The sequence below is a fragment of the Leuciscus leuciscus genome (genome assembly GCF_965113295.1).
Source record: "Leuciscus leuciscus genome assembly, chromosome: 4".
In the NCBI taxonomy this organism is placed as follows: domain Eukaryota; kingdom Metazoa; phylum Chordata; class Actinopteri; order Cypriniformes; family Leuciscidae; genus Leuciscus; species Leuciscus leuciscus.
In genome coordinates, this window is record NC_138728.1 from 40,127,242 (window position 1) to 40,152,831 (window position 25,590).

The following is a 25,590-nucleotide window of genomic DNA, read 5'->3' on the forward strand; positions in this document are numbered from 1 at the left end:
TCGCGGTCTGCTCCCTGTCATCACATGCACCGCTGGAAAGCTCTCTCTCTCTCCTGTACAATGCTGTCGGATCCAAATATGGTAATTTCCTTTTTATCAGCAACCAATCGTTTTTTTAAGGCTATTGACAGTATATTCTGATTTACAGGATAACAAAAGTAGATATCCATAAATCCCTCTGTAATTTTTTTCCATCTAATATGTGAACACAATGAAAAACTATTTTTTAACCTGGCTTTATCCAATACTCAGATTTCGTTTTTTTTTTATATAAATGCAAATTAGCGCATATTTAATTAATTAAATATTTAAACATTAAATTACAGAAAACTTGTAAGACCTTTTTTTCTTATCTTAATGTAGGTAATCAACTGGGAAAGTTTCATGGTGATATCTGCTAGTTAAAGGTGCTCTAAGTGATGCGAAATTCAAAAGCATAAGGAGTACTTACTTTCTAATCACTCTCGCGGTACTTTGATGTCATTCACCAAGCCTTTTAACTCAGGGGCTGAGGGGGTGCTAGATCCTTGACAGGGGGAGCTGCGTAATTATATATATGTCCCTCAGCCCCTGAGTTAAAAGGCTTGGTGAATGACATCAAAGTACCGCGAGAGTGATTAGAAAGTAAGTACTCCTTATGCTTTTGAATTGCCCTCGCGGTACTTTGATGTCAAAGATTCAAAAATCTCTGAAGCTTGAATCCATTGTCCCGTTATCCACCTTCAAATTACTATTAGCGAATCTATTCACTGATCTATTAACTGACCATTGCACATGCTAACCTGATTCATACTTTGGCCATTAATACATTTATTTGTACATTCTAATGAATCTATCATGGCTGTCTCTGTTTTTGTTTTGTTTTGATGTTTATGCATATTCCCCATCCAGCAATGGTCACTTGCTATTTTGCCATTTGCCACCTTTCATATTGTTCTAAGCATAGCCACTTTGTACCTGACAACAGTACCTCCTTATTAGACCTTTACATTTATTATGTGTATATATGTGTTACACATATGTGTAACTTTATGTGTTTTTGTACCTTAATGCTTTTATCTTGGCTAGGTCGCCATTGTAAATGAGAAAGTGTTCTCAATGTGCTCACCTGGTTAAATAAAGGTTAAATTAAAAAATAAAAATGTCATAAACTGATCAGTCAGTGCAGCGCCGGTTCAAGTCGAACAAGCCTAAAAATGATCTGGCATTGCCCCTGTAAACACGTGATCAATTATTCTAATATAATCCAGTTTACTTTAAATACAGCTCCTCCTGAACAGAACTGATTTACAAACCTGGTGTTATTGTTAAAATGTCTTATCTTGAAGTATGATTTTGGTCATATTGCCAATCCCACAATGAAACATAATATTAACTTTTCTTTATTAAGTCATACACTGATTTAACATGTATTTTTAACTTGTTAACAACATTTATAGCTATTTGCATTTTAATACTGTAATACCTGGTATAAATAGTTTCTGCACCCTAAAATTATCATTACAGTTTTACCTATTAGACAGAATCTCATACTCTTTTTCATTGCCAGTTCTTAATATTTTCTTGGTTGCAAAAGAAAAACAGCAGCAGTGTGTAAACAGGACTTTTATTTTGGTCTGGTGGTGTGACGTCATCAGGCTGAGCCGCGCTCCTGCTTCTGTTGTGATTCGGCTGCCTAAAGGTTTGTGTTTTTATGCATTTAAAGTGTTTAAATCAATGCAAACCGTTAATTGAATTCAATCGTTTTCATAAGCTATGTAATAAATTAACCATTCTTGAAAGAAACATTGCAATGCTTTATTTAACAACAAAGTGCGTTATTTTTGGGAGTAGCAGCTAAATCGCATCCACTCACGAGTAACAGAAAAGGTGCGTCTCATTTCGCTCTCCATAACGTGAATCAGTTTTTGGTAAACACGAATTAATGTACTGGAAAGACGTAATGAGAGAAAATGAGTTTTTTTAAACCTCGAGTCAGTTGAATCAATTGATTCGTAAAATGATTCAGTGATTTGAATCATCGCACGCACGTCACCAGCTGCTCAAACAGTGTAAATGAACGAGAACAAACACTATTAGTGTGTAATGACAACTTTTACAAACCAACTGCAAATGTTTTCATGAAAGTGTAATCTATTAAGTGTGATGTGCAAATAATTGAATACGAAATATAAATCATAAATGTGAACTTTATGTATTATTATTATTTAATTCCATTCTGACTCTCTTACCAGTGAACTGAACTACTGAACTGAGACGCACCCAGTCAGCTCTAGTTTAATTTTCTTTCTGTTAATTCTCATCTTAAACAGGACAAACATAGGAAAAACTTGTGAAGCGACTGAGATACACGTGACACACTATTTTAAAGATGGCGTTTATTAAAGAGGAGATTGAAGACGTGAAGATTGAAGAAACCTTCAGTGTGAAACAAGAAGATCCTGAGGAACAAACAGGTTGGTTTCATTCTCAAAGCTGAACTCAGTCATTTGATCCAGATTAAAATGTCCAGCTCTACAGAACTGAATGATATTTTTGAAGAATGTCAAAGGAGTATCGTGATTAAAGCGCTTTTATTTGACATAAAGCACTTATATAACTAAATATTCCGGGGGCCATTACATTTTTGTGCAAATTATAAAAAATGCTGGCGCTGACCGATAACTGGCAGGGAAAGAGTTAAAAGGAGTATGATTGTTTAAAATAATCCAAAGTCAATAATGTGTTTCATGTTTTATCACTTGGGTCAACTGAAGTTTAACAGTCACATTGATTTCTTTCTACTTTTTCCTAACAAATTAACATTAAAATCTCAGATTATTTTAAGGGCATTAGTAAGATGATCATAAAAGCTCCTCTTTAGCAGATGGTGGTTTTCACAGAAAAAAGACATTTCAGGAGATAGGGCAACCGTTATTCCAACACACTAGTACACGAGTATCCCCTCATTAACATAGATCATAACACCATCACCATTACCATAATCTCATCACATCTATAAGTGCTGTAGCTTTGTGCAATAATGACTCTTGACTCGAGTTGTTGGAGATAAACTTGTTTCAGAGAGACACAAATAATCAACATTTTGAATTCATTAACACTTGATCGATTTGCTCAGACGTAGAAACACAAACCTTCTGAATGTTTAAAAGTCCTCCAAGGATCCCTTTAGGTTGTACTTTCGTGTCCCAGAGTACTTTGGCATGATTTACAATTTGAAATAGTTTAGCTTGTTGCGGATTTATTGCGGAAAACGTAACAGGAACAGAAGCGAACAGATAAAAGACATCTTAAAGGCCACCTCACTAGGGCCACACAGGAGACATTTAAATGGTACAGCAGGTACAAGGCATACTGACAGTGCTCACTGACAGTCACTAATGAGCTCCTTATTAAAGTTTAAAATGTAAACTTAACTTTGAAACTTAGCCCATGATTTACTCACTCTCAAGCCACCCTAGGTGTATTTGACTTTCTTCTTTCAGACGAATACAATCGTAGTTATATAAAAAAATGTCCTGGCTCTACCAAGCTTTATAATGGCAGTGGATTGAACAGATTGAAGCTAAAAAACGTGCATCTATCCATCATAAATGAACTCCACACAGCTCCGGGGTTAATAAAGGCCATCTGAAGCAAAACGATGAGTTCGTGTAAGAAAAATATTAATATTTAAAACTTTATAAAGTAAAATAACTAGGCCTATCTTCTGGCTGAACGAACATACGGATTCTACTTAAGTCTATAGCTCAATTTATGTGAGTAATGCGACGTACTGCTGATATTTACGCTATTCATTATGCACTACGCTACTTCTGACATCACAAGTTTTGCATTAGACGTAAGTAAACTGCGTATGACCGCTTGGCTGGAAGCTAGAATTGTTATTGTGTGGTTATTAGGGGTGGGCAAAAAAATCGATTCACATATGAATCGCGATTCAAACGTTACCGATTCAAAATCGATTCATAGAATTCCAAAAATCGATTCTTGTTTTTTTTTTTTTAAATATAAATTTTTTGGTATTGTCCTGAAATGAGTTTAGCTTGCCATTCCCATAGATGGCGCTGCATCGAATTCACACTTACGCCTGCACACTCTTGTCATAGCCAAAAGAAGAAGTGCAGCAGAAGCGAAGCGGAGCAGAAGGAAGGCTGGCTGGCTGGCTTTGTGGCGTGTCTGTTTTTATTTCGGCTCCCATGTTAACAGGTTAGAGCTTGCACACAGCCTGCGTGACACGCGCGTCTCAGGTGTGGCCCGAGTCGTGCGGAAAACGTGTGCATGCCAGAAATAGAACCGACGCCTATTTTTCTCGCGACACGCAAGCGTGTTGGAAGCGTTTCCAGGCAAAATAGAAAGTTTATATGTCATTTTGACACGAATATTCATATTAATAAATGACATTTTGATGTTTGAAAGTCTAGGTTTTGACATAAATGCAGATATAATGTAGGCTTATTGTATTTTTTTTTAATCGATTTTCAAAAATTGCACCTGTCAATACAGAACGAAATATTCTGTAGCCTATTTTGCCGTCAATAACCTACTCCTTAAACTACATTTAGCAGTATTGTTTGTTTAATCTGACTACAGCACTTTAAAGCTAAATGTAAAAAAAAAAAAAAAAAGTATTTAAGTTTTAATTTAAACTTGAATTAAATGTATTCGAAAGCTGGCCAAAGCTTGGCACTTTGCACTGTTTAGTTGCAAAAGTTTTTATGAAGACAAAGTAATATCAAACTTCATTTAATTTGTTATTTATTTTCTTTTAAATTGTATGTCTACTTACATACTGTGAATCGTTTTTTGAATCGAGAATCGTTTTTGAATCGAAAATCGATTTTGAATCGAATCTTGAGACTAAAAATCGGTATCGAATCGTGAAATTTTCTGAATCGTGCACCCCTAGTGGTTATTGTGTGATATGTTTGAGTGAGTAAAGTTACACTATCTTATTTTTAAAGGGATGGTATAATGCCCTTTTCACAAGTTTTCATAAATCTCTGATGTCCCCAGAGTGTGTGTGTGAAGTTTTAGCTCAGAATACCCCACAGATATTTTTATATAGCATGTTAAAGTTGTCACTTTTTGAGGGTGAGCAAAAACGCACCGTTTTGTGTCTGGCCCTTTAAATGCAAATTAGCTGCTGCTCCCGACACAGAGGGTGGGGTTTCAAGAGCTCGTGTGTTAGCAGCTCCGATTACCTCACGCAGACACACACTAAGGCCCTGTTTACATGAGAACGCTCGCGGGTGAAAACGTAGAAATATTTTATCAGATGTGCCTTTTGTTTAGACGGCGACGGTGTTTTTGGGGCTTAAAAACGCGAAAAAGTGAAACCACCATCCAGAGTGGAATCTTAAAAAACGCTCCACCGTCGCGTTCCCGTCTAAAGGGTAAAATCGCAAAAGTCTGTAGTAGAAGGAAGGTTGTATGCAGGCGTGCGGATTTGGTGTTGTTGTGTGGCAGTGCTTCACATTGCCACCTAGTTGCCTGGAGTGCATACTACATCGAATTTCACACACTTTTGCGTCACCATATGCACGCAGATTTCCCCCCCATAATGCTCGTCTAAACGCAGAATAAAAAGTGATAACGCAACGCCACTTTTGCGTTTTCTCTTCAGATCGTTTCCGTGTAAACATAGCCTAAAATGACAGAAACTGTTCTGCCTTTTATGTTTAAACTGAGTCAGACAAAGATGGAGAGACGCAAGAAGAAGTGACAACACGTAGAATGCAACAGGACGTCTCTGAATGGTTAGTTGATGAATTTATGTTGCTGATGTGGCGTTAATTATCTTCAATTAGCATATTCTGTCATGATAATCTATAAATAACTCGTAAAGGAACTGTTGTGAGATGCACACAGAGTGACTTTCTATTGCATGTTAAAAGACAAATGCTGCAGTTTGAGCTGACTCACAAATGTGCTTGACTGTGTGTTCTCGGGGCGGGGTTTATGTAAATTTCAGGGTTAGTGATGTCACTAACCCGTGAGGAATGTGGTGGTGTCCCAACCAGCCGTTTGTTGTAGTCCTTAACAAATTATTTCTTTAAAAGCAAATATCTCTCTTTACTTTGAACTTTGAGCGTTGTAACTTTGCAGATGTTGTTTATGCTCCAACAGCAACATTACACACTAACTAAAGTTAGAAATGTGAAATCATACTCAACCACCCCTTTAAACTACTTCACATTTCCTTTTAACAACATACTAAACGTGGCGTTTTCGAGATACCGAGAGCTCAACGTCTGCGACTAACTTGGACTTGACAGAGATGCCGCTCTTGCATGTACTTTATTAGGCAGGTGAGCAAATGTAAAACAAATCAATGTTATATAGCTCAACATTATGAAATGTAAGAATATGATCAGTATGTTATTCTAATGGTGATCTAGCTTACTGCTAGTCTCATGTAGCCAACAAACTAACGCATAGAATAACATTATAACTTTCAACACACTCAAATGCAGTTCCCTTTCGTTCAGTCACTCCGAGTTACGTCAGTGACTGACGAATGGAGGTTTCGCTTAGAAGCCTATCACCTTCGAGTTCTTACAAAACGAGCCAATGGCAAAACAATTCCATGGGTCTGCAGAAATTGCATAGCGCAACTCCGCCTCACCGCGTGGGTATAAAGGAAGCAACGCGGCAATCTCGCATTATGTTTTTTGCTTTGGAGCCGAGTGTTCTCTTCACTCCTCTCCACTGCAAGCTGTCTACGAGTTCTAGATAGGAGACGAGCGACTCTTCTAGGGCTGCAACTAACGATTATTTTAATAATCGGTTTATATGTCGATTACTTTTTAGATTAATCGATGAATCGGATAAAAAAAACACATTAATTTCCAACCCTTTATTCAAAAACAGAACTGACAGTGCAAAGTGCACAAACAGGTTGCTCCATGAACAAAACACAAAAAAACATACACTGCCAAATATATAGGCTTTTTAAAAAATAAAGTGCACAAATATATATATATATTTGAGCTGTCAGAACAATAAATAATTTATAAAAAATTAAGAAAAATACAAATCAGAAAACTTAACAGGATTTGTTTGAACATCAGAACTTGTTCTCTACAGTACACTCACAGACGCACACACTCACAAACTCTCACTCACAGAAGCACACACTCACAAACTCTCACTCACACACGCACAAACTCACACTCACAAACTCTCACTCACAGACGCACACACTCACTTGTTTTTTTGTTTTTTTGTCAAAGATGTCATAATCTTTATCAAAATGTTTGACATTATTTGACAAGCACATGCACACAAAAGACCAGTCTCGCGCAGTCGGATAATAGGTAATTATAATAGCAATAATAATAATAATTATAACAGAAGATAATATCTCTGTCTATCCTAATATTAATTATAAATAATAATACAATATAAAATAAAATAAAACAATAAAAGCAAATACAATGGACTGACAACCTGGTATGGTGTGTAAGGTATTTTGCAGCTCATCCTTTCCGAGCATATAATGAAGTTTCTCTGAGTCATTTAGAGTAAAGAATGAAAAATTCAGTGCTGCAAATTGTGGAAAAAATGCTTTAAAGGCCTGGGGAATCTTGTGAAAATTGATAGCAAGATGAATGTGGCATGTTATCAGAAAATACTGCAAGACAATTTGCATTCTTCTGCACAAACGCTGCGCATGGGACGCCCTTGGACTTTAGCACAACAATGACCTCAACACAAGGCAAAGTTGACCCTCCAGTGGTTACAGCCGAAAAAGGTGAAGGTTCTGGAGTGGCCATCACAGTCTCCTAACCGTAGTATCATCTAGCCACTCCAGGGAGATCTAACGTGCGGTAATGCAAGACGACCAAAGACTTTGCATTACCTGGAGGTATTTTGCCAAGGCAAATGGACAGCTATACCACCTGCAAGAATTTGGGGCCTCATAGACAATTATAACAAATAACTGCACACTATCAACAGGCAATTTGCATTCATATGTTATTTTGCTTGGTGATTTTAATATACATGAAAAAACTGCACAATGCAAAGAATTGATGTCTGTGCTGGACTGTTTCAACTTAACTCAACATGTAGCTTTTGCTACTCACTCCAGGGGTCATATATAGGGGTCAACATGCACCAATGCTATATTTTCATGTCATAATCATTTATCAAACAAGTATTCATTACTTCAATGAGCTTATTGTATCTGCATTAAATTACATTCTTTAAATTAATCAATTTTTAGCTAACTATGACTTTATATGTGCATTTCTGAAATACTTGGACCGTTAGCTCTGATAACAGAACACTGTTATCAAATTGTACTCTAAATTGTAATATGGACTCATGCACTTTCTTTAAAGCTGCTTTGAAATGATGTGTATTGTGAAAAGCATTATACAAATAAACGTGAATTGAATTGAATATACTGGATCTCATAAGTACATCTGCAGACCTGCCAACCTGTACGCATTTTGCGTAGCGGATACGCATTTTGACTTCAAAGTACGCTGATACGATTTGTCACTCTAAACTACGCAAAAACCTGGTGACGCCTCTGTGCACGCGCTGTCCTCAAATCAAGCTACAGCAAAAGAAGAAAAGTTCGACCAATCATAGCACTGGGTTCATTCCCCAAATAGCAAGCGGGAATGATTGACAGATGCGTAGGCCTAGCATTAAAAAGAGACAGTACAGTACGGTACTTCTGACTCCTGAAGGTAAACGGCCTGGGGTCGATGTGTAAAGTTGATTGTTGAGTTAACTTAATCTTATGGATTCGATGATCACACAGATCGCATGGATTATCTTAAAATACTCCGTTAAGTTATTCATGGTCACTCAGAAAAGAGGAAGACATCATTCAGTCATGCAAATAATAAAATGCTCAAGTAATGCTGAACTATAAATCTTGAAATCGCTATGGCTTAGTGATTATGAAAGTGCTGTGATTTGTGGATTAGCCTACTGAGAAGCGCGAGTCTGGAGAAACAGGCGTTTATTTATTCATTCATTCTCAGTGTTGAGAAACGTATGTGTTACGTTATTGTGTTAATTATATCTAAAGTAGCCTACCTAATTATGTTACATATTTATTTTGTATGAAAACTAGCGCGTTAGTTACTTATGGATTAAAAAGTACCGTTGTATCAGTTCTGCACGAGCTCTCTCACAAACACGGACGCGCGCGCGCACACAGAGAGAGAAGATCATTGTAAAATTTAAATTGACGGGCTAAATTTTAATTTTGTTCTTGCTTGTTTTTTTTTTTTCTGTCAAAAAGCATTTTGTATTATCCATCCCTGCTTTTAAAATTCGTTAAATGACGGACGTTTACTGTTAACACAGCCCTCATTATATGTCGGATTCGGAACTTATAACGTTACTTTATATTATTTTTAGAATAAGTGATTCGTTATGCTATTATTGGACTCCTGTCTATACATTGTCAGCTGTTTTCTATAAATATGTTTGTATTGGCTAACATTTATTCAGTTAATGCGTGTCCTGTTTAAAATGTGCAATGTTTAAATGCAAAGACAGCACGTCACAAATAGACGTGCCCCCCCCCCCCCACAACTTTCCCGAACTCTGACCTTTCCCGTGATCGCTATGGCAACGTAGAACAAGCCGGTAGCGAACTTCTGGTTTACGTTAGCCTGAAGATACTGCTATCAGAGAGCCTCAACAAGCCCAAACAACTTGCTTGGGTAGAGCTTAGATCAGGCCCAAAAATCAAGCCCGACCCTGCCTGAGCCCATTGTGTTCGGGCCCGGGCCGGCCCGACACATTAATTGTAATTATGAGCCCGAGCCCGATTTAGACCCAACCATTTTTAATACATGGGCCGTTATAACCAGGGGCGACGCCAGATCATTTTTTAACGTGCTGAGGGGGTACTAGATGTATTATATATAAATACTTTTAATAAATGAGCAAAAATTGGCCAATGAATATTTAATATTCAATTATTTTAATGATCACAATTAAAGTATTCATTTTATTAAATTGAATAAACAACATTCAGCATTCAATCAAATATTATTAAAGATTTATTATTATTAATAATGTTATTTCAACACAATATCTTGTTATTTCGACATAATATGCGTGCCGAGTGTACGTGCAACAAGCAAGATGTGCATTTGTAAATCCGGTGACACGCGTGCATTGATTTTTATTAATAAACTAGTGTTTTCTGTCAGTGTCGGCTGCAAAGATGAAGTTGACAATCGCCATCTCCGTAGTGAACGCGCCTACAGCCAAGAGAGAAATGCACATCTTGGATTACATAATCAGAAAGTAGCCTATTTCTTTTCATTTTGAATTGTTTCATTTAAAGGCATTTAAAGCTTTCTTTAGATAGGCTATATTTCTCATGTCTGAGCTCCGGTTAATTTACGATGAGATGCGCTCCCGTTAACGTGCAATGCCGCCCGCTGGCGCCTCCATGTCATGATTTATATTGTCTGCTATATTTGCTGCTTAATCCAGGCAATTGGTTAATGAAAAATTTATTAAAATTAAGATACAATTTATACAAAACGAAATTCACTTTAAAGAAAGGTTTTCTACAAAACAAAACTTAATGAAGAAAATTAAGTTTAATCATGTCTGACCCACTCTATGTCTCCCGATGCATCCTATCATGGTGTTCACTTTTCATAATCAACATAATGTAAAAAATTACATTATAATATTTGAACAAATATGAAACTAAATGCTCTTATTTAATGGCTACAACAAATAGCCTATAGTAGGCCTACATACTCTCTATTTGTACAAACTGCTGCACATTCAAGTTAATTCTCGAATAAATTTTCAAATTATTGAAAACAATAAACATACCACTTAGAAAAAAACTTCGGGTACAACTGTATATATATTTTTAAGTACAAGAAACACTCTTTCTGCGTAGAGGGTCTGTTTATGTTGGAAACAGGTCCCATTCATAAATCCTTCAGTTTTCGCGTGTTGTTTGTGCACCCGACAACGGTACACGTTGAGCCACAAGGAGCCATTGCTTAATCTGTCAGCATTACTACTTGTCAGTAATCAGTTTCACCCGTTTGTATCGCGACCATAGACAGTATATGATCGCGACGCGAGTATCCCTTGTGTGCTTGTGTGCTAGCTTCATTAAGCGTTAGGCTAAACCGGAACTGAGATACCGTCAACAGGAAGTATCGAGTGTCATGGCGACGCCCATTAAAACTCGCATGAAAGTTGTGGATAGGCCTAATATTCTTGTTGGTGGCTCTGATTTTGCCTTCTCAGATCACATTCTCATAAACTTCAGTTTTAGTTTCCAATATCTTTATCACCACTGAAGAAAATGCTCACCTATCGTAAAATAAATTCTGTGAATCCGTCTTCTTTCTCTGTTTCAATAAGGGCTTCTACCTTGTCAGAATGTTTACAATCTAACTGTCAGAAATCTGTATTTACAATAATGATTTTTCTGAAATACTTGAGAGGCATTCTCCTGTTAAAACTAGACTGGTTCCATCTACTCGTGCCTCACCCTGGTTCACTCCTGAAATACGAACGATGAAAACTGAGGGTCGCCGCTTAGAAAGACTACACAGGAAAACTGGACTCATTGTGCGCTCTCTGGCTTTTAAAGAACATTTGCTCAACTATTGTACAGCCCTTAACGATGCAAGATCCTCTTATTTATACTCTACCATTAGGAATTCCACGTGCAGGCCCAAATCACTCTTTGCTATGGTTAACAAACTCACTAATCCACCACAACATGTTATTTCGGGCTCTGGGGTGCTTGTGAATAGCTTTTCCCAATTATTTTCAGACAAGTTGAAATCAATCACTGAATCCATCACCAAAGACACTACTCATACAAGTGACTCAAATGTTCATTTGATGTTATCTGATTCAGCTCACTCAACAAACTCTCACTCTGATTTTACTCTGACTACTCCTGCTGCCATAAGTGATCTAATTGTGAAGTCTAATTCCACATCCTGCCGGCTTGATCCTACACCTACTGTTTTGCTTAAGATGTGTGTCCTCAAGGCTGCATCCTTCATAACACACATGATAAACTGGTTTGGCTTACGCCATTGTCCCAGCAGAATTAAAAATGGCTGCAGTGACCCCAATTCTTAAAAAAATTGTTAACCATCTAAACATGGACAATTACAGGCCAATATACTGTATATATCCACTTGGTGACATCATACGCAGGCATGGACTTCAATTTCATTGCTATGCTGATAACATTCAAATTTATCTTACCACCAGCTCCGATAGACCATCCCCGCCTGACTCACTCACTGCATGTATCAGGGACATAAAGCGTGGACAAGCAAGTTCATGTTAACCCTTCGTCATCTATTTGTAACCTTGGTGTCTTAATCGACTCAACTCTATCTTTTGGCTCTCATATTTCTTCTCTTGTTAAAAACTCTTTTTTCCATCTTCATAATATTGCACGTCTTCGATCTTCTCTCACTTTAGCTGATGCTGAAATTCATGCATTAATCACATCACGTCTGGATTATTGCAATGTTCCATTTATTGGTCTGCCCAAAAAACTTATTGCAAGATTAGAGTATGTTCAAAACTCAGCAACAAGTGTTCTCGCCTACACCAGGCGGTCTGCTCACATTACTCCTCTGCTCCATGACCTTCACTGGCTACCCGTGGCATCACGTATTCACTTTAAGGTACTACTTCTAATGTTTAAGGCATTAAACGGTCTTGCACCTCCATATCTGTCTGATCTACTTTACTCTTACCGCCCTGCCCGGTCCCTTAGATCAGCTGAACTTGGTTTATTGTCCATCCCTCGTTTCCGGCTGTCTACTGTAGGTGGAAGGTCATTTAGTGGTAATGATCCTAAATTATAGCCTAGAAATCTAGACGCACCCTAGCGGCAGCAAAAATTGTTTTGCAGCCAGGGTAGTCTAGCAACTCTCCATTGACTTTCGAGCTGGAAAAACCTAAATTGGGTCAGGCCAATCACGTTGTGTATAGAGTAGGCGGGGCGGGCTTAACATAATGACGACAGAGTTGCGACGGTTCCCTGCTACTTGAAAATAAAGAATGGCCGCTGCTGCTGGAGAACAGTCTTTCGAAACGGCTTTGGCCGCGACTCTGGAGGACTCAGGAGTTTTTCTTTGAGAAAAGAGTAAAGAACGGCACTTAAGTCATTCTTAAAAAAGGAAGATGTGTTCGTAGTTTTGCCGGCCAGAACATTAGCTCCGCTGTTGGGAAAACGCTCTGGCTGGTTGAAGCGCTATCCTATTGCGTGCAGAGGGAATTTGAAAGACAGACGTTTATCCTGCCCCTCGGACTGAGCCGTGTCTATGGTGAGTTGCCAGACCAAACATCTTGATGTAGGTCTGGCTTGCCAGGCTACCTAAATTATCGAATTTACTACCCCTTACACTTTGTAATATCTCATCTGTGGCTACATTCAAGACTCAGCTAAAAACATTTAACATGGATTTTGGATAATGTGACTATATGTGTCCTTATGTGATTGTAATGTGTGTAAATGTATTGTAATGTACAATGTAAAGCGACCTTGAGCTACGGAAAGGCACTATATAAATAAAACTTATTCTGCAAAGACATTTGTTATTATGTTACTTTGATACACAATTGGATGGCAAAAGCAGGTCATTTGTAAATTCAACATGCAGTTTCTGTGCAATGATGGGGCTTATATTCCGACTGAAATTCTTTAAGTTTCTCTGAAAAAGAAACAATATTAAACATTAAAAATTTAGAATTAAACATTAAATATTTATTCCTGATATTTAAACATTGAATTGTTACACGTGTTGGTTATTAACATCATTGTTTTGTTTTTCACTTGTTTTGTTCTGCTGTGCTCTCTCTCTTGCAGTTGGTTTTGATACTTTACATGTATAAATGTTTGGATGTCTGTCGCTTTGTGCCATTAAACTCGAGTTAACTTTTTTTTCTCTCTTTCTTTGCCTTAGACCTGATGGCAATAAAAGAGGAGACTGAAGTACTGAATGAAATGGAAGGGAAAGATCAATATAACAATCATCATAATTTCATTACTGGAGAAAAAACTTTTAGGTGCTCACAAACTGAAAAGACCTCTCGAAAAATGGCTCAAAAACCCGGGACTAGAATTAATTTCATCTGCCAACAGTGTGGAAAGTGTTTCAATAGAAAAGGAAACCTTAAAGCCCATATGAGAATTCACACTGGAGAGAAACCTTTAACCTGCAAAGAGTTTGGAAACAGATTCAGTCAAAAAGGAAGCCTTAACAGGCACATGAGTGTTTACAATGAAGAGAAGCCTTACAGATGCCCTCAGTGTGGCAAAAGTTTCACCCGAAAAGAAAACCTTAAAGTCCACATGAGATTTCACACTGGACTGAGCCTTTTCACTTGCCAACAGTGTGGAATAAGTTTCACTCAAAAAGAAAGCTTTTACAGGCACATGAAAATTCACACTGAGAAGCCATACATGTGTCTTCAGTGTGGAAAGAGTTTCAAACAGAAAGGACACTTTAAAGACCACATAAGAATTCACACCGGAGAGAAGCCTTTCACCTGCCAGCAATGTGAAAAAAGTTTCAACCAAAAAGGAATCCTTAACAGACATATAAGAATTCACAATAGAGAGAAGCCTTACACATGTCCTCAGTGTGGAAAGAGTTTCACTGAACACGGAAATCTTGAAGTCCACATGAGAATTCACACTGGAGAGAAGCCTTTCACCTGCCAACATTGTGGAATAAGTTTCACTCTAAAAGGAAGCCTTAACAGGCACATGAAAATTCACACTGGAGAGAAACCTTACACCTGCCAACAGTGTGGAAAGAGTTTCATTCAGAAAGGACAATTTAAAGACCACTTGAGAATTCACTCCGGAGAGAAGCCCTACACTTGTCCTCAGTGTGGAAAGAGTTTCAATCAGAAAGGACACTTTAAAGATCACTTGAGAATCCACTCTGGAGAGAAACCCTACACTTGTCCTCAGTGTGGAAGGAGTTTCAATCAAATAGGACACTTTGAGGACCACATAAGAATTCACACTGGAGAGAAGCCTTTCACCTGCAAACAATGTGGAAAAAGTTTCAACCAAAAAGGAATCCTTAACAGGCATATAAGAATTCACAATAGAGAGAAGCCTTACACATGTACTCAGTGTGGAAAGAGTTTCACTGATCACAGAAACCTTGAAGTCCACATGATAATTCACACTGGAGAGCAACCTTATACATGCCAACAGTGTGGAAAAGGTTTCAACCGAAAAGGAAACCTTAATGCCCACATGAGAATTCACGCTGGACCGAGCCTTTTCATCTGCCAACAGTGTGGAACAAGTTTCACTCTAAAAGGAAGCCTTAACAGGCACATGAAAAGTCACACTGGAGAGAAACCTTACACCTGCCAACAGTGTGGAAGGAGTTTCATTCAGAAAGGACAATTTAAAGACCACTTGCGAATTCACTCCGAAGAGAAACCCTACACTTGTCCTCAGTGTGGAAAGAGTTTCAATCAGAAAGGACACTTTAAATATCACTTGAGAATCCACTCTGGAGAGAAACCCTACACTTGTCCTCAGTGTGGAAGGAGTTTCAATCAAATAGGACACTTTGAGGACCACATAAGAATTCACACTGGAGAGAAGCCTTTCACCTGCAAACAATGTGGAAAAAGTTTCAACCAAAAAGGAAGCCTTAACAGGCACATGAGCATTCACACTGGAGAGAAGCTGTATAATGTGGTCAGTGTGGAAATAGTTTCAGATATGAAGAAACCCTTGGGTACCACATGAGTATTCACGTATGAGAGAACGGTTTTATATGTCTTCAGTGTGGAATGAGTTTTACGGACATGAATAATTTTAGGATTCATGTAATAACTCATCTAAATCAATAAATAGTGTAAAAAGACTTTCATGTTCCATCACTGTGGAAAGACTTGCGGAAACAAAGCAAACCGTGAGGTTCTCACAAGTGTTTCCGATATACTCAGGCAGAGTTATTTTGTGTTCTTTGCTTAACCCCCTGGGGTTGGCGATGACGCCGGCGTGATCAGCTCGCTTTTTTTCTTATCAATGCAAAAGACTCAAAATACTCTGTTGATTTTGATCTTACATAAGTGTTATACATCATTCGATCCTGTTAAGTGTCTATTTTTTGTGTGTATACTCACAATAAAAACAAAGTGTTGTATTTTTTGCTTTTTTAATTCTCTTCTTTTAAATTAAGTAATTTACATAAACTAATATTCTCAGTTTATGTAATCTGAATGAAAAGATAGAGATGTCAGTTGTTCTCAATTCAGCTCATTATAGGTCATTATCTGCTAATCTGAACACGCCCACGGAGAGCGCGAGCTATTCAAACGCAAATGATCTGAGGCAATACATGCAAACGTGTCAACGCCCACATCAACTCGATAAAACACACCAAGTTTAATCAGATTAATGTACTTTACGTCGTCTTGCGAGGCTGTGAGGAATAATCCTGGGAAATTTACCTCAGAAGTGCTGGTTTAGTTTCGTTTCGAGGAGCAACAGATCCAGAGGATGTGAATAGTAAGTTCTTTATTCTTAAGTGCTTTGTTCTAATCGCGATATGCAATAGTGTCTGTAAACCGCAAAAAGACTGTTCAAATATGAATATGAATTCAAGCAGTCTGCGTGTGAATGAATGAACTGCACAGATGCCTGCTGTTGTTTACAGAACAGCTTGCCAAACTATATTGCTATAGGCTACTGAGATGAGTAAAAATCGACTGAAATACGTTAAAATAAAATGTAAGTATAAGCAACGTATTAAACTGAAAATGAAAATTTATATGCTAATATATCATAAAAAAACGATACGTTACAGACAAATATGAATGTTTAGACAAGATTTCGTTGATTGGTTTTGGATAGATTATAAAGTTTCTATCCAAGAAACTAAGATTATAAAGTAAAAGAGGGGTCTTGTGGGAGTGTTATACCAAGACCACGATATAGCTCGTATTATCTTCTTTTGTAGACTTATTAATTTATTTAAGTGACTCGGGTAGGTATTACACCAAATTACATTACAATAACTAATGTGAGGTTCAAACAAAGTTTTGTACAGGGTAAGAAGAGCAGGTAATGTAAGATAGTGCCGTATTCTGAAGAACAGACCAACATATTTTGAAAGCTTCAATATCAAGTGATCAATGTGACATTTAAAGTTTAGACATTTGTCAATGTGAACCCCCAAAAACTTTGTAGAAGTGGTTGGTAGTATCTCCTCATCATCTACATTAAGGCAAAACTGTTTTGTAGCTGATGCCCTTATATTTGATTGGAACACTATATAGTTAGTTTTTTTAATGTTGAGAGATAATTTATTACACTTGAACCAGACAACAATTTTTTGTAGTTCTTCATTTAAAATAATTTGTAAGTCACTTGAATTTTTATGTGACAAAAACAAATTGGTGTCGTCTGCAAACATCACCTTTTGAAATACTTGAGAGGAATTCACAAAGTCATTTATATATATGATGAATAGTAATGGACCTAAAATTGAACCTTGGGGAACCCCGTATTTAATTTCTTTCATTTGAGATATATGGTTATTAATCATCACATATTGTTTCCGACCATGTAGGTAACTTTTAAACCAGTCAAGTGCTACTCCTCTAACAGAGACTGTCCTCCTACAAAAAACGACCATCAAGGTCGTATGTGCAAGCAGCTTATTACGACCTATACTTACGTTTTAAAGTTAACCGCCCTCTAGCGCTCCTTTTAATAATGACGGTGTCGTGTGTAATGAAATGGCGTTTACCGTCATTACCAATCAAAATAGTATTTGTTTTATTATTGCATTTACTTGAGATTAATACAGAAAACTGAGATGTGTAGGCCTAAATTTATTTAGGCTATATATTTTTTATGTATTTGATGTGCTTTTCTTCTTCAAAAAAACGTATTGGAAAGTAAAGAACCACATCAAAATAATTAAACTATTATCCTTTTTTTTTTTTTAAATAACTTAAGATAAACCTTTTGTAACAACAAAGTAAAAAAAAAACGATGATTTTAAAAAAAAACACTACAGATGATAAAACCGTGACATATTATCATATAGTGATTTTAAAACATTTTCAGCATTTTTATATTGATTTTTTTTTCAGTTCAGCTAAAGTTTTTAACATATCACCATTTGACCACATTCGTGTGGCGCTGAATAAAAAAAATAAAAAATCAATGAACCAAAAGGAAGAAGAAGAAGAAGAAGAAGAAGAAGGCGGAGGCGGCGGCGGAGGAGTGGCGTGGCCAGGTTTTTTCCTGACAGTCCCAGTGCGAGGTCGATATAGGTAAGGTGTGAATTTTATGCTGTTGTTTTTTTAATATATATTTATAAGTAGTTGTGTGTGTTTTTTGTAATTTATGTGGAACTAAATGAGTGCATTTTGCCGTCTGGGTTACAAATCAGTTGCGATAACTGTTAGCCATTTTACTCATTAAGAAAGTAACTGTTAACGTTACGTTATTTCATTGCGACCTACTATCTAACGTTAGCTTCATCGCTAGCAGCATGTTGCTATTTCACATGCATCTGCAATTTCTGTCATATTGCCACAAATAATTTCAGCCTAATGTATCCAAAACTGTAACGTTAAATGTTTTCTCTTAGAGAAAAAGGTAGTTTCAGCATTATACAAATAGGTCACAACAGTTTTACAGCTATCCAAATGATTTAAATTCAGGGTATCAATTCAGCTAGGTATAACATTTTAAAGACTTAAAAAAAATGCAGTAATGGCAAAATCGGTTGACGGAATCAATTGTTCATTGTACATTCATTGTTATTGCCTATTTTAGGTTATAGCCACAAGTCAAGTCATTTATTTATATATTGCTTTTTACAATACAGATTGTTTCAAATCAGCTTAAAAAAAAAAAAACCCATTAATTTAGTTCATTTATATAGCCGCTCTGGAGAAAACAGTGATGCCATTATCCAGTTCAGTTCAGTTCTCATAATGGTGCCAATGCAGGCAGATCAATAATATTGGTGAATATTAAGTGTCCCCACTTCACATGCAAAATAAAATTTATTTAATAATACCCACTAGTGCATTCAGATTTATAGGCACAAACAGGTTGACAAGGACCAGTCCGTGCCCACACAGAGCCCTGGTTTGTTTTGTCTAATCATCTCATCTGTTTGTTTTCAGGTTTTTGTACCCATCCTTTATCACTGAAATATTTTACAAATCAATTGGTTCTTTTAAGAGCCAGTTTCTTTTTCCTCCTCTCTCTCTATTTCTCGCTTTCCTGTTTTGTATTTTTTTTTATGTTTTTACTTTATCCTTCAATTATTTCTATTTAAAAACATCTACAAATGGCATCAGAGTCATTACAACAATTTAATGAATGGCTGGAAGCAGCAAAAACCATGGCTGATGAGTTGGAAACCCCAAAAGTAAAATATTTCATTATTTCTCTATCATGTTATTTACCTAAATTTAAAAGAAAATGCCTCTGCAAATGCTTCCCCAAAATGTATCATTTAGTTTTTACTTACAGACTAAAAAGAAAAGGAAAAAAAAGGGAACTGAAGTCTCCAATGTTTCCTGGAGAAAGAGAGACCAGCATGGGTACATCCTACCACAACGTGTTCAGAAGAAACGATCTGGTCAGTAAAATATACTGCATACTGTTGTTCACAAGTGTCTAAGCTTTTGGTCAGCAGTAATGTTTTCTATATCATTACGTGTGTTTGCAGTTAAACCTGCCGGCACTAGGGAGATCTCAGAGGTTGAGGAGGTGCAAATGAATGATATTCCGCAAGAGGTACCAAGTCTTGGTAAGCATATTGAATTGAAAGCCTAAATAATTTCAGCTTTTCTATTTAAATTTAAAATGTCACATATAGGCAACTGTTAAAGTATGTAATTCCCATTCCTATCATGCATATGAAGTGACAAAACCATATAAGAAATTGCTAATTTGCTTTATTAAAATGCATTATTGCAACTGGCTTTTTCCTTATTATTATCATTTTATTTTTTATTAATTTAGATCAAAATCTTCAGAGGCTAAAAAACCTGTTAACTTCTGTTGCTGTCTCTGCATCAGTGGAAGTAGAAGAGACACCCACCATGTCTGCATGGACCAAAAGACAGGTCATCTCTGAAAAGAAATTCAGGGCTGCAATGCCAGAGATTTTGAATTGCATGTCGGCTGCAGAGACAGTTACCCAGCATTCCTGTCAACAATGCAAAACTCTTGATGCTGTTGTCCGGTGCTTAGACTGTATCCCCTCAGGAAATCAGTTTTTCTGTTCATCATGTGACACCGAGATCCACCGAAAAAATGTTTTCCATGATAGGGAAGCAATGTTTGATGGTTTTTTAAAACCCATTCCACCAACATCCGTAGTGGTGGTTGATGAAAGTGGCCAATATCAACTCCGTGAACAAGGTATGTTCAGATAATGTAGTAGTAGGTGCCATCTGCAGTTTCCTTTAATTGAATTTTTTTTTACTTTGTTGAGTAAACGTGTAGACATTACTGATATTACTTTCTGAAATTTGACTTTCTGAAATTTGATTTTGACTTTCTGCAGTGTGTATGCTTCCAATTCCTCCACCGATACAAATCTGTTCCTGTGGTCCAAACCTTGACTTCAAAATGATCCCAGGAAAGCAGACCGTATTGGTGACTATCAACGGTATGTCTTGTCACTTCCTTCTACCTTTTTATATCCAACCAGATGAAGTCAAGCATAATAATGGCTTACTATATTCTTTTGTACTGTGCTGTACAAATACTGGCCAAATAGTAAACGCATGTTTGTTTTAAGGTCCATACAACCTGTGCCTGCCGTGTATAAGCTGTCCACTTTGCTCTTCCAAATGGACTCCTGGGATTAGTGACTTGCTTCAATACAGATACTGGCCAGCAACCACCAGCTGCCAAATGCTGTTTAAGTTTGATCTGTTCTCATCATTTGAGCAGATGAAATTAGCCAGCCCAGCTTTATCCCAACAAGCATTTCTCAGAATGCTTGAACATCGATGTCTTTGCACTGGTCGGGTAAGGGCTGTTTTAATTTCCAAAGTGTTTGAATTCCAGACTTCAAAATGTTTTATTTACCAAAATAATACCATCCTTCTTTCCAGACGGGTAGTATTTGTGGTGACACCTTCCACAGAGTCTTTCGGGAGTTTTCCTTCTGCAATTTTAGGAAAGAAGATATGTGCCTGATGGAGCCCTTTAAATGCCCAGCATGCACACCAGACATGCTGGCTTTATCTGCAGACGGCAATAGAAACCGGTTAATAGAAAACATTACCGGTTCAAGAAATCCAAAGGGTAAGTGTAATTTTTCATTTCTTTTTTTAATTTGGATATAGGGTGGTGCAATGGTATTTTTGTGTCCATGCTGCATCTCACCTGTCACCCAGTGCTAGATGCGATGGGCTCTAGACCCCCCATGCCATGACCCTCTAAAGGAAAAGCAAGTATAGCTATGGATGGACTGATATATAGAGAAACTGTACTTTACCTTATTGCTGTAAAAAATAACAACCATTCGTGGCATCTAAACCTATTTCTTCAACATAATTTTTTTGGCTCTAGTCGTTATATAATTATACTTTTATTTGAAATTCATGGAAAGTAACAAAATGTGTCAAATGTATGATTGCTTCACATTCAAACGTAAATGCTTTTACAATTTAAAAAGTGTTTTGAGAGATATAGCACTGTTTTAAACAAGCTTTACAATTCTATGACAGCAATCTGGTAAATTGTTCAGGAACTTTTTCTCCCTTCTGTAGCCTGAAGACACAAACAAAAATAAAGATGTTATTTCTATTTGTACTTTAAACAGTATGTTTTTACTTACACAAGTTAATTCCAAATTACAGCATTCATTTACACAGGACAAATACAAGCTGATACTCTAAACACAGTGTTCCAGATCAAATGTGATTTATACAGACTAAAATGTGTGGCACCTTTATGGTTAATTGTTATATTAATTTAGGTGAATGCAATGTTAAATCATTATTATGTAATTGTGTTGGCGATGAATTCCTCTTATTTAACAGGACAGACGAACCATCTCTTTTTGATGGACTGTTCATCGCACAAGATGCCAAAGTATCTGCCTTTGTTGACCAAATTAGAAGCCAGATGTTAAGTGTAAGGGTTTCTTTAACTCTTTTTAATTGAATGTTTTCTTGTCCTGGGATTACATGTAACGTATTGTATCTACTTTCAGAGGACAGGTCATGATGTCTGTGGACCGGCAACATTTACAGCAGGCAGAGAAATCGCACAGAAGTCCAGGGCCAAGGTGGATGAAGAGGGCCTTGAAATAGCTGTGTGCAGACATGGAATTTTGCTGCAAGGCTTGAACCACTACCGTGGTGAAATATATGCCTACCCAATGTTCCTGCAGAAGGAGCTGGCACAAGCTGCAAATGCAACATTCTTTTGTATGGACATTGCTTGCAGGTAGATAGCCATTGCCAAATGATAACTGAAGTTTTTACTGATGTTTTACCTTTATTAATAACCATTAACACCATGACTAGCTAAATATCACACATTTTTTATATTATGGAATTAGAAAATGAATATGGCTACTACCTTATCAGTACTGATATGACAAATTACCATACATATGACTACATACTGTAGTGTTATTTGATTGGTTACAGGAATTGTACTAGTCACTTAGGTCCTGGTTTGTCTCCTTACCAGTTTTGGCAATTTTTTCTTTACAGGTACTGGCCTTATTTGGAAAAGATGGCAGAAAAGATACCCGAGCTCCAACCACTTATCATGATGAAGCCTTTTTTATCTGTAATGCATGCCAAGGCTCACACTGGCAAATGTGAGGTACTGTGTGCGAGTTAAGTTTACGTTTTAATGTTAAGTTTTTTTAGAAACATCCTTACAGCATCAGAAAAATTTTGCTTGATTATTATCTCGGAAAATATGCACGTTTCATAAGTCAAAAGTAGTACCGGTAAACATTATTGAAATACTTTAATGCAGTGGTTTTCAGACCTGTCCTGGAGGACCCCAGCACTGCATTGTGTACAGTATGTCTCCCTTATCTGACACACCCAATTCAGGTCTTGCGGTCTCTACTAATGAGCTGATGAGTTACATCAAGTGTCATATAAGTGAGATATACAAAATGTGTAGTGCTAATCTTCAAGGACAAGTTTAAAACTACTTATTTAGTGTCTGTGTGTGTTGGGTGTATATATACACACAATGCTTATGAACTTTTTAAACATAGTTAACATTACTATCAGTGATCACACTGTTACAAGAGAATTGATCATTCTGGTTGAACAGCAGGGTTGTTTGCAGGATTTGCTTCCCGATCCCGTCCAAAAGTTCTAACTGCACAATTGCAGTTGTGAAAGCTTTTCTTTCATTGTTATCCTACCTCAGAACATTTTATATTTTTAAAATATTAAACATCAAAATTTGCTCATGGCACCAAATTCAATTGATGATACACAAACTAATAAATAAGATTGATAAAGGTCTTTAGAATGCTAAAGGTCTTGGATTTCTTCTTGGGAGCAGGTCAGGTGGGGCGGTAGAAGCCAGGAGGGTGCAGGAAACACTGTTGGTGAAGAGGTGGAACAGGTCAATAGCTTCCTTTCAAGGGCAGCTCTTACTACAAAGTACATGACCAAGTCAGGTTGGTTGAAAAAAAGGGTTAACCATTGTGTTTGACACAATGCTAGATTGTACAATTGATTTGTTCTTATCGGTTTTGTTTTTTTATAGGCAGAGGAGATATGATTACTGTACTTGCCATGGGATGGAACAATAGGAAGGTGGAGAGTCTCCACAAGACACTGGCGAAAAGATTTGTCAAAGTAAGAAGCCTAGACCGCATGTTAAGGTGTTTCCTGGGCCCTGGAGACACTATGAATGTGATTGTGCTCTCCCCTGCATTTTCTTTCAGGGGCAATTGTGGTTAATTCTGCAGTGATACTATGTTTTCTGTCATTTAAAAAAAAAATCTTTTTAAATAGATTACACAGAGAGCAGAAATGGAAGCAGCCAATCTTGAGAGTCTCAAGCAGGAGTTAAACATCTCTATGGAAGATGCAGATCGGTGGGTGTGTGATGTCAAGCAATGGGCAGCCACTGGTATGTAATATAGTCGCTGGTGTATACATTTCCATATATATTTGTCTACATTTTTGATACTGTGTTTTCTGTAATGGTCGACTTTGCTTATTTCTGGTTTTCAAGAGAGAGACATTACTCACAGTAGCCAGGAAGAGCTCCAGAGTGAAATCGATGAGATTATTTATTCAATCCGCAGAAAGAAGCATGATCTGTATCGACAAAATGGTATTTGATACTACATCACTCAACTTGCATTTTGTAAAAAAAAAAAAAAAAATTCTAACTTTTTTTTTTTAAACTTACAGACAGCAACCAAACAAGGCAACGCAAACGGAGAAGACTTGGTGAGCTCAAAAAGACACTCAGAGAGAAGATAGTGCTGTACAACACCATTCCTGGCTGTGAAGAGAAAATTGGCACCGAAGCAGCATGCAGTCTCTCTGATGACTTGATTCTGCCTTGGGAAGCACAAGGAGACGGTAATTAATGTGTTTTATTTTTGTGCTTTTTTGAATTCACAAAATGCAGTTGATTGTTAATATAAGTAATAACACTCAGCAATTTAACACTGCCACCCAGTAAAAAAAGGTGTAACATACAGTAAAGAATAACACATTATATATTCTGTTGCTATCTGAAAAGTTATCTGTAATGTTACCATATAAAGACATAGTGATAATCTGATAGTTATTGTTACTCCTGTAACACACCTTCTATACTAGTAGTGGTCATCACTTTTCTTTTATATATAAGAGCTGCAATAGCCAAATACATTTAAGAAGAGAGCCATATCTATTCTGAAATGGCAAAATCCAACCCAAGCATGAAATAACAATTAGATATGTCTTTAATAAAAAAAATAAAAACATATCTTAATACTGGCCTGAGCATTTTTTTTTTTTTTTTTTTTTACTTTCTGTTGTATTGTAATGTAGTGTGATGTTTCAGTTGTTGTCAATTGTGTATTGGCTGCATTATTATATGCATACTTAAGGGATGATACAGTTAGGATATTGTTATATTACTACCCTTGTACATTTTTATAAAGTTATTCATCAATATTATTCTCAAGGCGCTCAAAATGACTAGTGAAGAACACTGCTAGAGGTAAAGCTGAATATGTTGTGTGTTAGTGTTTGAAATTTTTCCTCTCCACTTTTATTTTCAAAAATAGTGGCGAGTCTCCGCTTGAAGAGACGACTGTTTGATCAAGTCATGCTGGTCAGGCGCATGGAGGAGGAGAAGATAATAATTGTAAAAGAGATGACTCAGCATTATCAGCATCTAAAAAAAACATTGGACAAACTGGACAGTCTTCTTCGGGAAACTAAAGAGGACTTCAAGATCCATAGTACGTACGATAAATGTTTTTTATTGGATGTGTATAAATAAGGTTATCCCACTAACCAGGATGTTATAGTTTCCTGTAAATATTGCTTTAAAAAAATCACAATTCTTAGTGTTTTTTT

General features: G+C 36.9%; 3 protein-coding genes across 5 annotated transcripts in view; all 3 read left to right on the top strand.

Moving 5' to 3' along the window:
- The window catches only part of LOC309497328 (NACHT, LRR and PYD domains-containing protein 3-like), a 138,772-nt gene that overhangs the window by 60,834 nt on the left and 52,348 nt on the right, over nt 1-25,590 (top strand). The gene's annotated exons all lie outside the window — the stretch shown is intronic.
- LOC309497341 (uncharacterized protein) lies at nt 1,414-16,175 on the top strand. Its single transcript, XM_082167560.1, has 3 exons — nt 1,414-1,681; nt 2,313-2,456; nt 13,959-16,175. Exons 2-3 carry the CDS (start codon nt 2,372-2,374, stop codon nt 15,773-15,775), a joined length of 1,902 nt encoding a protein of 633 aa, XP_082023686.1. The 5' UTR covers nt 1,414-1,681; nt 2,313-2,371; the 3' UTR covers nt 15,776-16,175.
- The window catches only part of LOC309497367 (uncharacterized protein), a 7,865-nt gene continuing 381 nt past the window's right edge, over nt 18,107-25,590 (top strand). The window contains exons 1-17 of one of the 3 annotated variants that reach the window (XM_082167607.1): nt 18,107-18,315; nt 19,180-19,427; nt 19,532-19,640; nt 19,731-19,811; nt 20,027-20,428; nt 20,574-20,678; nt 20,811-21,043; nt 21,130-21,322; nt 22,063-22,156; nt 22,236-22,471; nt 22,744-22,858; nt 23,564-23,681; nt 23,771-23,862; nt 24,022-24,139; nt 24,245-24,346; nt 24,427-24,600; nt 25,296-25,472. In XM_082167607.1, coding sequence (XP_082023733.1) covers nt 22,148-22,156; nt 22,236-22,471; nt 22,744-22,858; nt 23,564-23,681; nt 23,771-23,862; nt 24,022-24,139; nt 24,245-24,346; nt 24,427-24,600; nt 25,296-25,472 — 1,141 coding nt within the window. In that variant the 5' untranslated portion in view covers nt 18,107-18,315; nt 19,180-19,427; nt 19,532-19,640; ... (4 more) ...; nt 21,130-21,322; nt 22,063-22,147. Of the gene's footprint in view, nt 18,316-19,179; nt 19,428-19,476; nt 19,641-19,730; nt 19,812-20,026; nt 20,429-20,573; nt 20,679-20,810; nt 21,044-21,129; nt 21,323-21,374; nt 22,157-22,235; nt 22,472-22,743; nt 22,859-23,563; nt 23,682-23,770; nt 23,863-24,021; nt 24,140-24,244; nt 24,347-24,426; nt 24,601-25,295; nt 25,473-25,590 lie in introns of those variants that run through there. The other 2 variants (XM_082167608.1, XM_082167606.1) reach the window with 2 other exon arrangements.

What these genes read in the sequence shown, in the direction of transcription:
- LOC309497341 (XM_082167560.1), top strand. Translation starts at nt 2,372, where the DNA reads ATGGCGTTTATTAAAGAGGAGATTGAAGACGTGAAGATTGAAGAAACC. An exon ending in AGATCCTGAGGAACAAACAG is followed by an intron (nt 2,457 to 13,958) that starts GTTGGTTTCATT and finishes TCTTTGCCTTAG; the next exon opens with ACCTGATGGCAATAAAAGAG.